This window comes from Opisthocomus hoazin, chromosome 15 (assembly GCF_030867145.1).
Source record: "Opisthocomus hoazin isolate bOpiHoa1 chromosome 15, bOpiHoa1.hap1, whole genome shotgun sequence".
Classification (NCBI taxonomy): domain Eukaryota; kingdom Metazoa; phylum Chordata; class Aves; order Opisthocomiformes; family Opisthocomidae; genus Opisthocomus; species Opisthocomus hoazin.
Window position 1 is genome coordinate 21,841,818 of NC_134428.1, and position 16,273 is coordinate 21,858,090.

At 46.0% G+C, this 16,273-nt stretch overlaps 1 protein-coding gene across 2 annotated transcripts in view; it reads left to right on the plus strand.

The window, feature by feature from the left end:
• The window catches only part of SDK1 (sidekick cell adhesion molecule 1), a 429,398-nt gene that overhangs the window by 387,716 nt on the left and 25,409 nt on the right, over positions 1–16,273 (plus strand). For both annotated transcript variants that reach the window (XM_075436492.1, XM_075436493.1), the window contains 5 exons: positions 7,466–7,581; positions 9,013–9,199; positions 9,982–10,119; positions 13,213–13,374; positions 14,586–14,711. In XM_075436492.1, coding sequence (XP_075292607.1) covers positions 7,466–7,581; positions 9,013–9,199; positions 9,982–10,119; positions 13,213–13,374; positions 14,586–14,711 — 729 coding nt within the window. The remainder of the gene's footprint in view (positions 1–7,465; positions 7,582–9,012; positions 9,200–9,981; positions 10,120–13,212; positions 13,375–14,585; positions 14,712–16,273) is intronic.

The following is a 16,273-nucleotide window of genomic DNA, read 5'->3' on the forward strand; positions in this document are numbered from 1 at the left end:
TCATCCCTTGAACAACCCCCAGTACCTCCTGGGGGGTGAATCCTGCACTCGTCAGAGCCAGTGCTGCTCGCAGCTACACGACTTTCACACTGGGTTAGCTCTATGAGCTTTAGGGGAGCTAATCCTAGTTTGCGTCGGTGTAAGTGAGAGGGGATTTTGGCTCGCAGGTTTATGCCTGTGTGTTTGTTTGCGCATACCTAATGCTTGTCAGGCTCTTGCTGTTCCTGCTCGTGGGTCCATCTCTGCTGACTGATGGGCTGCCCGCCTGTGTGTGATCATATCCTTGTTGACACAAAAGAAATAGAGGAAAAAGCTCATTTTATCATTTCCCCCCTTCCTGTTTTAACCACCTGTCTAGCCTTTCCAGAGGTATTCTGACAGGTCTGTAAGAGCTTTACTTTTGGGCCAGCCGCTCTCAGGTCCTTGATGAATAACCTCAGGATACGATGTGATAGCCTGTATTAGGTTTGTAGTAGCTAAGCAGAACTGTGGGCTTCAGCAAAAGCAAAGTGGGTAGTTTTTGTTTGCAGGCTCTAACTATTTTGGAGTACTGCTCCGTGAGATTCGCCTCGGCTGTAGGCATTGTAACGCAATCACCATAACTTTTTCTGCGTCGCTCAGATCATATCTGTCCCGTGAAAATCCTGGCTTGCACGTGGCTTACTGGGAAGTCTGAACCCCACATTGAAAGATTAGTAATCACAGCAACAGTGTTTCCATTTCCACTGAAAGAGATGTTGAGGGACAGGATGAGAATTACTGCTGCTTGAGTTACTTGCCAGTTTATGAAGGTTCTTCATGAATAAGTCATATCCGTGGAGGTTTCCTCAGGACATGATTGCCTCCTCAGTTCAAAAAAACGGCATTGGCAGATGACCTCCTGGAGTGTGGGTGCATGGAAAGGAGACTCCGCTTCCAGTCCTTGTTTCATTTTAATGTTTTTCCGATGTGTGTGGTGAATGTCATCTCTCCCTCTTCCCTCCCTCCACCCCTGCCTCCCTCTGATGTCTCTGCAGATGCTGAAGACATGTGTTGGGAAGCTTCCCAGTGCTAAGCAAAGAAGCTGGAGATGGTACATTTGGATATTGTTTGCAGCTGCTTTATTTATGCTTTTTCATGACATTAATACCCTTAAAAATTTGATGTGGCAAAACACAGCTACTCTGCTAAGTGTAGTATACAGGGAGGAGGCCAAGTGTTTGCCTACCCAGATAATACGGCACAGAGTAAAGCAATTGCAGGTGTGCTAGATTCCCGGAGTCCCCATCCTTGACAGCTATTCTCCTTCTCTCCAGCAAGCTAGGCTTATCGGTTTATCTTTCTAGTTCTGCATCTATTAGACTGTGCTCCGTCTTCATCAGTGTTCATGGTGGTGGTGAGAAAGAGATTGTTCAAGTTCTTCAGGTATTGACTTCCCTTGGTCTCTTGTATGCTAGGAGATATTTCAATTTCTCTTACGCTGATCTGTGCAACCGTGTAAATCAACACGTATCACGTATATCAACATTCCTGAAATAAGTGTTATTTCCTATTAAAACCTGGCTATTTCCAGCTGCTTTACACACACCTCCACGCAGTAGGAGGTTGGGCTTCTCAGTGATGGGGGAGACCAGATTGCTTTTTGCTTGAGACTCGTTTCAAGTTGCAAGGTGACACAAACCTGCTGAAGTTAATAACTGGCCGAGCACTGGATTCTGGTGCCAAACTGTCATGCCCAAAGAAAAGGGTTGGAGCACTCAGGTCCAGTGTTAGCAAATGGAGTTGCGCTGGAGGGGTGAAGACCCACATCCTTTGTATGCGGGTCTGGGTGTCTTAGTGCATCTGAAATACATCTGAGGAACCCGAGAAAGTCCTTGGAGAAAGCGCATACTTCCATCACTAAGTGTAGCCTGACTGAAACCAGCCAGAAATTGGTGGGAAACATCTTTTGCATTCTAAATATAGCTTGTGCTGCTTTGTCACAGTGGAAAGCAGCTTCGCAGTAGCTGGTTTTGAAGCACAATTCACTAATTGTTATTGAACTAATCAGCATCACTCACGCAGCACTCCTGATGGCACAGAGGTACTGCTGCTCAGGGGCAGCAGTGTTCCTCGCTCCCACCTCACTTTTCCAGACACTGTAAGAAAATGGCCAAGAAACACGGAACATTTTTCTCTCCTGCTGCTTTCACAGAATCACAGAATCACAGAATAGTAGGGGTTGGAAGGGACCTCTGTGGGTCATCTAGTCCAACCCTCCTGCCGAAGCAGGGTCACCTACAGCAGGCTGCACAGGACCTTGTCCAGGCGAGAAGGAGACTCCACAACCTCCCTGGGCAGCCTGTTCCAGTGCTCCTTCACCCTCAGAAGGAAGAAGTTCTTCCTTATGTTCAGATGGAACTTCCTCTGCTTCAGTTTGTGCCCATTGCCCCTTGTCCTGTCACTGGGCACCACTGAAAAGAGCTTGGCCCCATCCTCCTGACACCCACCCTTCAGATATTTGTAAGCATTTATAAGGTCCCCTCGCAGCCTTCTCCCTTCGTGGAAGGGGTGACTGCGAACATCTGCAGCCACACCTCTCTTCTTCCTTGGGAGACACCATCCTTGCGCTCCTCTAAGCCCATACTGCAAGAAAACCCCTTGCGATTCGCTTTGCCCGTTCTGCAGACAAGTCCGGCTGTTTTATCTTGCGACTTTTGGTTTGTTTTGTTGTGTTTGGCTTTTATAATCCACTTAACTGTTGCTTATCTGCGCCATAACTTGAGGGCAGCAGCTGCAACAGGAGGAGAAACAGTCTGTTCTCCGTGCCACTGCAGGGATGGAACTTCAATACAGCAAGGATGGTTTAGGCTAGACATTTAAAAAAAAATAATCTGAGAGTTATTTTAAGAGTTATTAAAATAGGGATATGGTGGCAGAGTTCATGGGGGGGTGGTAGGGGAGTCTGCAAAGAGGTCAGTGATGGAGATTACACAAACATCTGACCAGCCGAGCTGATCTGGGTGTGACGCAGGAGGGTGGATGTCTGAGCCCTCTCCAAATCCTTCCCACCTCTATTTTCCGTGACTGTGTGTACCGGGAACCAGCGTGCAAACTTTGGAGGTGCTGCGTGTGCATGCTGGAATTGTCAGCACATGCTACACAGAATATCGCTGCTTCTCCTCGCTTGTTCCTTGCTGGGTGGGTAAGATCACAGCTGATAGAACATGCTGCAACCACCCGTCCATGATAACGTGTAGACATACAGATTAGAGGCTTTTTAGGCTTGGAGCTGACTCTTTGTTCTGTGTTTATGCAACACGTTGTGCAATGAGATTCTGGCCTCTAGGTGCTAACACCAAAATGCAAATATATCGATTACTGGGGAATAAAAGCAGGCATGTTCACAAAAGCCTGCTTTGATGAACTGGGGGGAAAATGCTTGCTAGATAAAAAAGGATCAGAGGTCTTTACAAAACAGAAATTTGCTTGGGATTGTTTGGAACTGCGGGATCAAGCTGATGCACAGAATATCTTCCGTCTCTTTCACTGCATTTTTCTCCTCTTTTTTGCCTGTATGTTTATTTAAACGGCATCAATATCTGCGTATCTTGTCCCAGGCTTGTCTGTGAGTTTTCTGACATAATACTGGCATTATAAAAACAATTAGAAAATCAGTAGAGGAGAAATCCTTTGCTACCCAGAAATTGGAGCAGATGTAACGAGAGCAAGGGATGCTCCATAAAAACAGTTATTAAATTGGCCCAATGAATCGCAAGCATTTGTAGCCTACCTGTGCTCCAGAGCATCGTGGCAACTGTCACTAAGCAAAGGAATAGTACGTTTATGTTGATGAAAACCTCTCGGTGCCACACAGTCAGGAGAGCAAATATCCCAAGCAAGCGGCGAGAAAAACTGAGGGGGACCTTCTGCAATGCATGGAGCTCCGGTGCGAACAGGCCGCTGGGGGTCTGAAGCACCTTCTCTGTAAAGGCTGTAAGCATTTGCCAGCTCAGATTGGCTGCAGGGTGGGCAGAGGCTGTTCAGTACAACTGGGAAATGAAGGCAGCGGTATCTTTAAATGTGGATTTAGATGGGTAACTTTCTTCATGGGCTTGTTTTGACTCTCTCTTGCATATCCAAATGGATTTGTTGTCTTTACGTGATCCTGCCAACATCATCCTAGCCGTAGATGATGATGGTTTTTTACTAATTACTATACAACCTGCTCAGCCTTCCTCCTTAATTTTGGCTGAGAGAGAGGTTCAAGGAGGCAACCTCAAAGGTGAGTTGAAATCAGATAAGAAAGAAAATACCTGCCTGAGATTCCAAGGCAGGATGCATACACAGAATTAGACTTCATGAATACATGCATTTTTTTCCCAGGAATAGTGAAATGCTTTCCACCTGCCAAGAGCTGAGTTTGGACCCTCAGGGGTCTGTGTCACTCCTGCTCTAGTTGATAATGTCACTGACACTGAAAGCAGTGTGAAGTATGCAGCTTTAACCTTGCTTTTTATGTATTCATGATTTCAACAGCCGTGAAAAAATTCAGAGCTCAGTAATCTTGAACTGCATTCCTAGAAGGTAAAAGGCTTTTGAATTCACCTCTGAAATGCACTTGCTTTTATTGGCACAGGCTGTCCATACATTCAGTGAGTGGTTTGGGGTTTCAAGCAGGTAGAGTCTTTAGGGATGTGTTTTCTTCTTTTTAAAGTCTTTCTTTTCACCCTTAGCATAACATGCTGTCTGCACAGAGCCGCATCAAGCGTCAGCAGCACTGCTCTGCTGTCCCTTGCTGTCAAGAAGAAATCTGTGCTTAGAAGAGGAGGGACACATCAGCCTTTGAAAGTTGAACAGAGGGACAGACTCACAGGGCACAAAACCAAACAATTTGCATCTTGTCAAGGCTCTGGGGTGGCGAAGAGAAATGTCTTTTTTCCACAACGTCTTTTTTTTTTTGTTTTCTTTTTCCTCCCATCAAATTTTCCACCGCCGTGCCAGCAAAAGTGCAGCTCCAGCAGCGAGCGTGTCAGTGGAGAATGATCACTGACAGGTTTTAACCATTGTGTTTCTTAGACGTGCTCCGAAAAGGGTTGGAGGAAAAGCAGTGTTTTTCTGGCAGTAGGCTGAGTGCACCGGCTCTTCTAATGATCGCGTCTCGGAAGCAGCAACTCTTCCAGGCTGGCACATGGGATCCAAAGCAAAATGCTATTGTAGACACTGCTTCAGCCCTGGGTATTGAGAGTACTTTGAAGCTGTTAGCTCAGAACAGGCAGTAGTGTCACTACCTAGAAAGAAAATACATTGCTAAAGTGATCCATTTTCTTCTCTGATTGTACATATTCCTGTTTCCATGAGCATGTCATCATAGAATCACAGAGTCCCAGCATGGCAGGGGTTGGCAGGGACCTCTGTGGGTCACCCAGTCCAACCCCCTGCCGAAGCAGGGTCACCCAGTGCAGGCTGCACAGGACCACGTCCAGGCGGGTCTGGAATATCTCCAGAGAAGGAGACTCCACAGCCTCCTTGGGCAGCCTTTTCCAGGGCTCCGTCACCCTCAGAGGGAAGAAGTTCTTCCTCATGTTCAGCTGGAACTTCCTCTGCTTCAGTTTGTGCCCGTTGCCCCTTGTCCTGTCACTGGGCACCACTGAAAAGAGTCTGGCCCCGTCCTCCTGACACCTACCCTTCAGATATTTATAAGCATTTATGAGGTCATCTGCAAATCGCCCAGATGTATTTTCAGGTTTGTACTGTGTAATCGGTTTGGCCTCGCACTCTGACATGTCCTGTGAAAGCCTCAGAATCTGGAGATTTTGGGTCGTTAGCGGAAGCGCACTGCATTGCACGGAACGCGGCTGACGGCTGCTCCCTGCGCTCATCTGGCAGAGCAGGGAAGACGCGACAGCAATTAGAGCAGTGCACCCTGTGAGCAAGCTGTGTTTTACTGAGGGTCGTTGTCACCTCGTGCATTTGCTACAACCAGCCAAAAATGAAACAAAAAAACCAGAATAAACAAATAGTTTTAACTGGGCACTGGGATAAAGGCTATTTTCAATTTTGCCTATCACATTTTAATTGTATGGCAATAATTTTGGGATAGAATTGCCAATGGCAAACATGCAAAAGACATTAACTTTATTTATGTATTGGATTATTAATGTGGCTGTTAAAATTCCTCCAGTTAGTTTTGATTGAATTGTTTTTTTGTGCGATTCTGTCGTTTAATGGAGCGGTAAATAAGAATTTCTGATAATGAGCCCAAGCATCTGTCACAACAACCTGGCGCTGGTTATTAACATTTCCATTAACGGCAGGGTGGGCAGTGATAATATGGAAACCACACAGTTAGAACAAAATAAATAGTTGGTGTCAGGCTGAGTGGGTGTTAATTACTATTTTATTTTATAAGTCTGGGGGGAGGGAGTATTGGTAGAAAAGTGTGACTTATGAAGGTCATTCTCTCTAAAGAAAGAAGTCCCAGAGGAGCAGATAACCAGGGCTATCTCACCCGAGTAGCGAATGTTTTATCGCTTCTATTTACGGCTCGTAAAGGGGCAGCGAGAAGAGAGACAGCTTTCCCAGGTGGTCTGGGTGAAGGCCACGTCCCCATGAACACAGAGAAAGGAGGAATGTACCCTTTGCCCTGCCTTTCTCTTCCTACTTCTGGAGGGTGAACAGGACACACTTTGGCACCTTTTCTGTAAACAGAACATGTGCGGATTTGTTAAGACCTGCTGGAGGCAGAGACAGCAGGTCTGGAAAATAGAGTGTCCTTGCTAGCCACGGGGGAAGAAAATCCACCTGCACCGAGTTGGATCCCGACAAAGGGAAGGCTGGTGCGACCCGGCTGCACTCAGAGAGGAGTTTTCTAGCACAGCACAACGCAAAGAAGAAAAAGCACCAAAGAGGGCCAGCCTGTAGGTGTGAAGGTAGAACCAAAGCAGAGCTAACAAGCAGCAAACTACAAATCATTTTGTCATACAGAAAGTATTAGTTGAATTGATTAGTGTCTGACTGGTTTTGGAAGTTGTTTTAGACAGTATTTTGGCCCAAAGTCTTGGAGCCTTGCAAACAGGCTGTTCTAAAGGCTCGCTGCGAGTGGGAGGCCAGGCTGACAGTGCCAAGGGGCTGCCTTCCTCCCAGTTACCTTCGGAAGTGGTCGGCCGGGAGCGCAGCATTGCTGCCAAAGGCAAGCCCCAAACGTTAGCAAAGAATGAAGACAAAATTCTCCTTTCTTTTCCAAAGCTGTTGTGCCTGGAGTGAGTTGATTGAATGTCTAACCCAGTCTGCGTGGGACAGAACGTACGCACCTTCGGAGGCTCGGCTGCTGCTCAGTCCACGTGTGCTGAGACCGCCCTGCGACAGAGATACCTCCAGGGCCATGGGCTGACTTGCGGCGTAAACAGAGTCTGTCCTGGCTCCTTCCACAAATGGAAAATTGCAACCTGGATATGAACTAGTTCTGCTTGTCACTATTAATTCTTCTGTTCTCCTTTCTCTCTAGCACCAGCGCTGGCCCCACAGAACATCCAGGTAAACTCCCTTTCTGCAAGTCAGCTGGAGCTCACCTGGGACCCTCCTCCTGCCGACAGCCAAAATGGGAACATCCAGGGCTACAAGGCAATCCTCCTGTTTCTACTGGTTTCATTTATCTCGCTTGGTGTTGCTGTTACATGTGAGATAGCTTTACAAACTACAGTCGCCCTCGCTGCATAAGGCAAATTAAAACGGCATTCAGACTGCAGTACAGAAATGGCACTGAGTCCCAAACCTGAAAGAACGAGAATGAGATTGGGAGGGGGTGGGGGGGGAGAAAAGGAAAAGCGTGTTGCTGTTTGTGGAGAAGGAGCGCGGGCGGAAACAGGGTGTGCAGATAAGGAGGCAACTCCACTTATGCAGGCAACATATCTGCTCCAAAAAGCAGCAGACACACAAGAGCTAGGGGCAAGAAATGTATTGAAGGAAATGAACTAAGCTCTCTATCTATCAAATGTTACAAGCCGTTAGGAAAAGCAGAGCTTTCTCCAAGCTGGAAGCATGAGCCAGGTCAGATTTCGGAAGAATTATTTCATTTCCTTAACTTTAACAAAATTAAATCGTAGTATTAATTGCATTTGGTTCATAGGAGATGAGCACGTTGCAGAGGCATGTTGTTTAGCTTCTCCAGCATGAGAATGGACCCTCAGAGAGTGGAAATGGGCAAGTCTACAAACACTGGAGCTTGGCTTGGGTTCAGTGTCTGGCTCTGCCTCTCTCCATGAATTTAGGTCCATAAGCAAAGAAAAGCCAAGCCAATGTGAATAATCTGGCATCCCTTCTTGGCAGTAACAAGCATCCTTATATATCAATTCATGTTCTTTTCCTTTTGTACGTATATAGATGGCTCTAACAGCTTGGCTTGTAGAACCAAGGTGGAGTCTTGCCTTGGCTCGTTCTCTCAACTTTCTGGCTTGCTTTGGCCAGTTGTAATGCTCTCACTGCCAGGCCTGTCCAATAAGTGGGGCTGGCACCACTTTTCCTCTTGGAAATGACTTCTCCAAAGCCTGATTTTATGGCATCAGGGTAGAAATTATGTAAGGGAAGAACAGGGAAAAGTACCTCAAGGAACTTTAGGGAAAGTCTCTATTACCCTCTTCAGGAAGGCATTTGCGCGGCTGTCCCGTGAACACAAATGGTGAAATTGTAGTGTACATACAGAGGTGAATTACGGACCATCGTATCTGGATGCCAGCGCTGACAGGCAGCTAGCATTTCAGGGAGAATTTAAGAACTGACCTCTCATCACTGAACTCTGGCAGCTCATATCTGCTGTCATTAGGCCATGTTCTTCAGCTGGTGCTCTATTTTTGAGTGATGTACTCAGCTACACGGTCACTGGTCTCGGGGGAATTTGCCAGCGGAAGAGAAAAGATTGGGCACATGGTGAAAAGCATTGCTGTCCCGTTTAGCTGGGGAGTCCAGAGCAACACCGTGCCGTCTTCCTGATCTTTTACAGCTGCAATGCCCAGATATGGGTGTAGGATATACTAAAACATCTCACTGTCCCAACAGATTTATTACTGGGAGAGCGACGTCCAGAATGACACGGAGAAAGTGAAGGTCCTTTTCCTCCCGGAGACAACCGTCCGGCTCAAAAACCTGACCAGCCACACGCGGTACATGGTCTGCATCTCCGCTTTCAACGCAGCCGGGGACGGCCCCAGGAGCAGCCCCTCGCAGGGCAGGACGCACCAGGCGGGTACGGGGTCATCGGCTTGTCTCAAAGTATAGACTTGGTGATGACCAGCAAGTAACTGGGCAGCAGCTAAGGGAAATGGGTGGGTGCAGAAGGGCACTGGTCTTTAGATTTTGGTTTTGGATGGGCCATTGCATTGTAATGGTCTTGGAGGGGGAAAAAAAGGGATCAAATAAGTGGACCATGTGGGAAAGGGAACGATACAGCAGAAATGAGAACAGGCTGGCAGAAGGAGCGATCCCTGACCCCTTCACAAAGTGGTCCACAAGGAAACTGTCTGTGGGTCTGTTTCTGGCCTCTGCTATGACACCTAAAAATTTGAAGAAACTTGTCTCCAGTGCCTGCAAATTCCCAAAACAGTCCTGTGAGGGAATTATTGTGCTTTTTATAATTGCTCCTTTTTTTCTTTTTGAATCCACCAGTCAGACTGAGCTGTCTCTGTGCTGGACATGACCACACAGGGTGAAGGCAATGCCCTCGGTGGTGGCTATGAAGAGATGTGCACTCCAGCTTGTACGCTCACATGGTGCCCTTCTGAGGGTCTTTTCCTTCTATGCCCTACCTCCTTGCTTGCTTCTGAGGTTCAGCTTTGCAGCCAAGTGGCTGCTTTTCTTAGGACCAGTTGTGTTTCTGATTGATTACAGGACATTTGGGTACAATTGACAAATCCCATTCTTAGCTTGTTTCCTTTATATTTAGGCTGGGCAAATAAACCAATGTTTTATAATATTTATGTATATCAGATTGACTGCTACTGCAATTCAATCTATTTGTAATCTTTGCAGCACCCAGTGCTCCCAGCTTCTTGGCGTTCTCTGAAATCACTTGCACTACGCTCAATGTGTCTTGGGGCGAGCCGACAGCAGCAAATGGAGTCCTGCAGGGTTATCGAGTAGTCTATGAGCCTTTGGCTCCCGTCCAGGGTAAGAGAGACCTCCAATCATACATATTCATGGGGAAATGACAGAAAAGCGCTGTAGTATCTTTTATCTCTGCCCAATTTCCTACTTGCTCTCTGCTGTTTTCCAAGAGCAGCCAGGTGGCAGAGGGTAAGTAAAACAATTCCGCTTTTGCCAAAACTGTTCAGCAAACTGTAATATGGTGGAATATAGCTTTTGTCTGTCCTCTCTCATTTTCTTGCACAAACTGTACTCTGTGTGATTTGAAAAGTAATTTTCCTGCCGTTGTTACCTGGTATGGGTGAAGAGGAAGCTCAGCCTGGGAGCACCTGATTGTCTCCCCGCCTCGCGCTTTGAAATTGCTGAGTCGGCTCCATCCCAGAATAGTCGTCAGACACGTTTGCGTTGCTTATCACATCATGTGTCACTTCTGTTATCGCAAAGATTGCCCAGGCATCAAATGTGCTAGGCATCACTGGTACCACCGCCGCTTTTGACAGGGGAGAAGAACAGCGACAGAGACTCAGTGGTGTCTGTTTACCCGGGGTTTGCAGGCAGCGTTTTGAGCCCAGCACCAGATAGAAGCTGCACCCCGGCAATGTGGTGGCCACCAATGTTTCATTAATTTGCCAGAACAGCAACAGAGAAGGGTTTGGCAGTTTCTCTGAAAACAAATGTAAATTCATTCCAAAAGTGAGTTAGAAAAGATTACAAAGTTTGTGGATGGTCTTCTTAATACTTTTATGTTCCTGGTAGATAGTTCAGTGGGATGTCCAACTTCGGCAGTGTGACAGCAGGGAGAGTAATTTCACCCATTGCCAATCCATTTTAAACTCTTTTCCAAAGAAATAAGGGTATCAATCACTCGTATTTGCTTCTTCTGTAAGGAATGAAGATCTATATTGTCTGAATACGTGTCTCATGTACTGAGGAAGTCATATTCAGGAATGAAAACACAAGGGTAAAAGCACTTTCAGCCTTTACGGCTGGCAGGTCTGAGCACAAAGAGCTAACGCAGAAAGCATTTCTAATTCTGCCCAAGAAATGTGCACAGGGTATGCAGGAGGTTCGGGCTGTTTAGGCGTTTCCTGCCTTTTATTCATTCCTACACAAAGTTAAAGAATACAGTTTTTTCCCCTGAAAATATGGAAGTGTCAGATCGTGTTTTCTCTGCGTACATTTGACTGAACATCCTCAGAAGCTTTGTTTGCTTTTCTTCCCTGCCTCTACCTGTGCCATCTCTGACTCTGGTTTGTCTCTCCTTCCCCTGGAGAAGATTTCTGTTGTGAGCAGGGACGTTATGGAGGGCTTTTCCTCAGATTCTAAATTTTTGCCTAAATTTATTTTCCTGTTTATACCCATTAGCTCTTGTGCCAACATTTTTAATTCTCCTCCCATGGTAAACAATCCCTCCCTTGATGCCATCATTTTCTTCCGATAGAAAAGCCGTGCTCCTTTATTTAGAGAGCAAGGTAGAGCCAAAGCCCTTTGAAGACGGAGCAGGTGACGGTGCTGGATGCAGGCAGCGAGGCTCGCGGGGCCGGCAGCTGCCAGATCCCACCGTCGCGGGGGGTCCATCCAGCCCCAGGGCTCCCATTCCTCCATGCCAGCACTACAGTGCAACAACATGTATGGACCAGACCCCCAGGAGCTTTAGTCCTGCATCTTTTGGCTTTACACCCGTCATGATTTCCAGCTGAGCACCCTCGCTGTTGTGACACCTCCTGCCCTTCCCACCCACAAGCCACCGCCCAAAACCTGCACGTTCTGCAAAGCTTTCTGACAGCGATCCGTTCTTTAGCGCAGCCTTCTCCCTGTTTGACCTTTTATTGTTTAAGCTCTGCAGTGTTATGTTTTACACAATAATAGACAACAAAGTTGCCCCGGAGCCTTTTTTAACAGTTCTTTTTTTTTTTTTTTTTCGAATATAACTTCAAAATGACAAATGCTTCCTGATTTGTCTCAGAGAAATGAAAATAGTACACCTAGGGAAGGAGAGAGCGCTTTTACTGCTTCCTCGTTAACCAAGGAGAGATTCCCCAGGTTATAAATTGTATCTGGGAGAAAACTTTGAACAGAAATCACTTGGACGTTGTTCTTTATTTAACTGATAAAAACTGAAAGCATCATCTTGCTTTGCATAAAATAAGCATCTGGATTGAAAACCATCTTCCTTCAGCATTTTTCTGGAAAGATAAATTAACAAGCAGCCTTCTCTAGTGGGAAAAACATTTTCCCACTTCCTAGCTTCTAGGTTTGAAATGTGTGATGTACATCCACAGTACCAGAAAAATGCCAAAAGGACTCTGAATTCGAACTTTCTGTTCTGTAAAATGTGTTAGAAGTCAAATTCTTTCCATTGACATACTTTTAGAAAATTTCACTAAAAACTAGATTTTTGTTTGTTTGTTTTCAAAGTACTCATTGCTGCCCTGCCCTTTATGCAGCACTGAGAACCTGAACGTGAAGCTAGCTATGAACCTTGGTGAAGGAAACAGCGCTGATTTTAATTCATCTATGTAAGAAAAATTCTTAGAGAGTGAAATCAAGTTATGACTTCAGCCTTGTCTGAGCTAATAGTGCTTTCATTGCACCCCCCATTGCGGTGACGTTTATACCCAGGAGTTACCGGTGAGACAGACATCCCTCATTCCTGACTCACTTGGTAATGGTCGAAATGGTAGGACGAGATGAGAGGAAAAACCTGGCCCTCGTCTCCTCCTCCAGGCAGTGTTGCAGGTTACTTGGCAGAGAAGCAGTGGCGAAATGCTTGCTTAGGAAGCAGCCTGCAACATGCAGTCTTCTTCGTTTACCTCCTCTTTTCTTCCCAGAGTAATTAGTGAAGTTGCGTGTAGTCTCTTGGTAATTTCCCAGTTGTGTTGTAAGGTTTTTTTCTTGTCAGTACCCACTTATCAAGCTTAAACTCTAATTATACTTATCAGTGCTGAAAATTGGCTATTATCACTACTTAAACTCCTGCTAATTGTAAGAAATACTTTCTTAGCAAACTGTTAGATAATTTTACTTACTATCTAGATGTAATAAGCTCCACTTGATTTCTTTTTTTGCACTGCAACTTGCTCGTATTTTTTTTATTTATCTGTGTGGCTGTTCCAGGGGTGAGTAAGGTGGTGACTGTGGACATTAAAGGGAACTGGCAACGCTGGTTGAAGGTCCGAGATCTAACCAAGGGCATGACCTATTTATTCAGAGTGCAAGCCCGAACCATCGCCTATGGACCTGAACTGCAAGCCAACGTCACAGCTGGGCCAGCAGAAGGTAAGTGGAGCCATCAAACCATGTCGCACGCCAGATCAGTTGTACAAACATGGTCCAACAGCGGGGAATAGTGCACTCAGGGCTTAACATGAATTTCCAAGCCAAGGAGAAATTGAGTCACAGGAGCGCAGGACATGATCCAGTGGGTTTCAAAACTGCCCATGAAAAACATGTTTCCTTTTTTCCTGAAATCTAGAAGTTTGATGTGAATAAGCAAAACAGTGTGAATAAATCATGACACAAATGGGCTAAGCCAGGGATTTCAAAGCTGCAGCATGACAGCGCGGTGCATAATTCTGACTATACTGCTCTGTGGTGGAGTCAGAACTGGAATAACTCTGCCGAAACCAGAAGGGGTTCCTGGATGTAAAACCAGAAAGAATTTACAATTACTCTCTCCTGACGCTTTGGATTGTGCCGAGGGAGAGGTCTGCAAATTTCCTGGGGTGTCAAGAGGAGCAACAAACCGAGCGTCAGCATTCCCTGCTTGGTTCAGTGTCTGTACCAAAAGGGTTGGTGTTCTTATTTGATCGGTGATTTTAGTAAACAGGTAATCTAATAAGGTAAGTGCCGTCCAGTGATACCAGCCTGTCCGGTAAACCGCAGAGCATTGGTGCAATGGTCACAGTTCTGATTTTTGCTGCTTTTCCAGCTCAGGGAAATATTTGCTCCCTCCATCAGAGCCACACGTGGCAGTCCCACCCCTCTGGGTGCCAGCAAGCTTCCATGTTATCTCCGTACCCCCCGTAGCCATGATCTGGGCCAGCAGCATGGCGGATCCGCAGCCTGACTCTCATGGCCCACCGCAGACAGTGTCAAGCAGGAGTCCCAGCGCGGCTGTGGCATCTTCCCGAGCACATGGGCAGGCGGCCATCACCATCAACCTCCCCCTGACACTCGGAGGGTGCTTTCGCCTCTGGAGTCAGAAATAGCAGTGGCAATGTGCAAATGCTGCTGATATGCTAATAGCTAAAACAAGGGTGGTTTTTCTCTCTCCGTCTTAACACAGGTACAGGCAAAACCCAGTCATTGACATGTAGCTGCTGGTACTCAAACTAGTGAAAATCAATCACCCGGTGAGCTGGTTTATGTTACGGATATGTTGACCAATACTTCTAGAATTATTTTTTCCCCTATATCAGTAGAAGAAATGAATACTGCCATCTGTCTGTAATACCACTACTGTTTGCTCTTCTTATTTCATCCTTCAGGGTCTCCCGGCTCCCCTCAGGAAATTCTGGTGACAAAATCCGCTTCTGGGCTGACGCTCCAATGGACTGAGGGAGATTCAGGAGAAAAACCCACGACTGGGTACATTATAGAGGCACGACCCTCTGGTAAGCCGTGGGAAACACGGAGAGCTTGGTGTCACGAGTTGCCTGCCTTCAGTCCATGCTGAAACCCATCCTGCAGTGGAGAGGCTGTTTGTTGTCCCAGTAAGGTCATGGGATTTTGTGAGAGAATGCTGTTGCCAGCCAGTATTAAACCATTGCTGGTTTATTATGTGCTATAGCAAATTTTCTCCTGTTTAGGAGCAGTCGCAGAAAATTACCCGGAGTGCTCTGTACTACTACACTGATAAATCATCCAACTGATGAGCTAATATAGTTAATAATTAAAACTCACTTAAATGCTTACAGTATCCTTCATGCGCAAAGACCAGTAAGTACTTGCAAATTGTATTTTGAGGACCACAGATGGAAATCTGTCCTATTCTGCAGCAGAATACGTCAGCTAATTACAGTTTCACAGTTAATAACAGGCCCAGGACTTCAGCACCACGTACACATCACTTTCCCTATTTGTTCTGCAGGGAGGGTGTTGTGGGGGGAAGAAATCCCCTCATTACGGCAGTTTTTCTTGGTGCTGTCTCAGAGCTCCTTTGCTCCTGGGATTTGCATCTTATTGAAGCTGCTCTGTGCTTTTTCCAGAGTATTTCCCCAGTTTGTCGTTTGAAATGCAGGCGTATTCTCCGGCCTCTTTGCAGCCTCTCTCAGCTTCGTACCCCTCGCAAATTCAATAAGCGCCAACTTTCTGAAACCGAGTCATTAACAAAATGCAGCGAACGCTGGCAGACCTCTGTGTAATCTCGCTTGATTATTTCCCTCCACTGTGACAGCGAATGTTGACAACGATTCGCCAAGTAGAGTTTTCCAGCTGGTGATGCATCTACCAGAGACTTGTTTCACGTAGGCCGTGTGTGAATGTCACAATGTCAAAAGCTTTACTGAAGTCAGGATAGATGATGTCGGCTCTTTCTCCTCTATTGACAAGGTCTGCTACCCTGTCACAGAAGGAAATTAGACATGATTTATACTTGACATATCCATGTTGGCTGCTTGTTCTTTCTTTTTTTACTTCTAGGTGCTTGCACGTTGCTTGATTATATATTGATTAAATAAATGCCGATCTGTTTGATTGTATGAAGGATCCTAACTGTTTCTTGTATGCATCTTGAATGTAAGGTTGCATTTAAACGCAGTGATTCTAATTATGTTTAACCAGACCCGTAACAAAATGATTGCCTGCATTTCTGTGGTCATCACGGAAGATGCAGATTTCCGTGCTTGCGTCTGGTGGAATTTGCTCTGTGATAAGGCTCTGCTGTGACCTAAAACTTCTTCCTAATTTCTGTCATTTCACTTGACAATTGTTTTCAAAACAAGGTGAAGGACAACATGTACCTTCTCAAAGCACTGGAGTTTCTCAGTCAAGGGGGTTTTTTAATTAGGGGCATGACACCATTGTGCTTCTATTTCCCTTACATCAGCTTATGGACATCTGCCCTTATTTCTTTAAAGGTAAAAAATACCCTGTCTTGCTTGAGCAGCATCATTTAGATAGCGAGTTAAACCAAAACTGTTCATTGAAGTTCACTTACCAGCTTATTTTTCCCCAA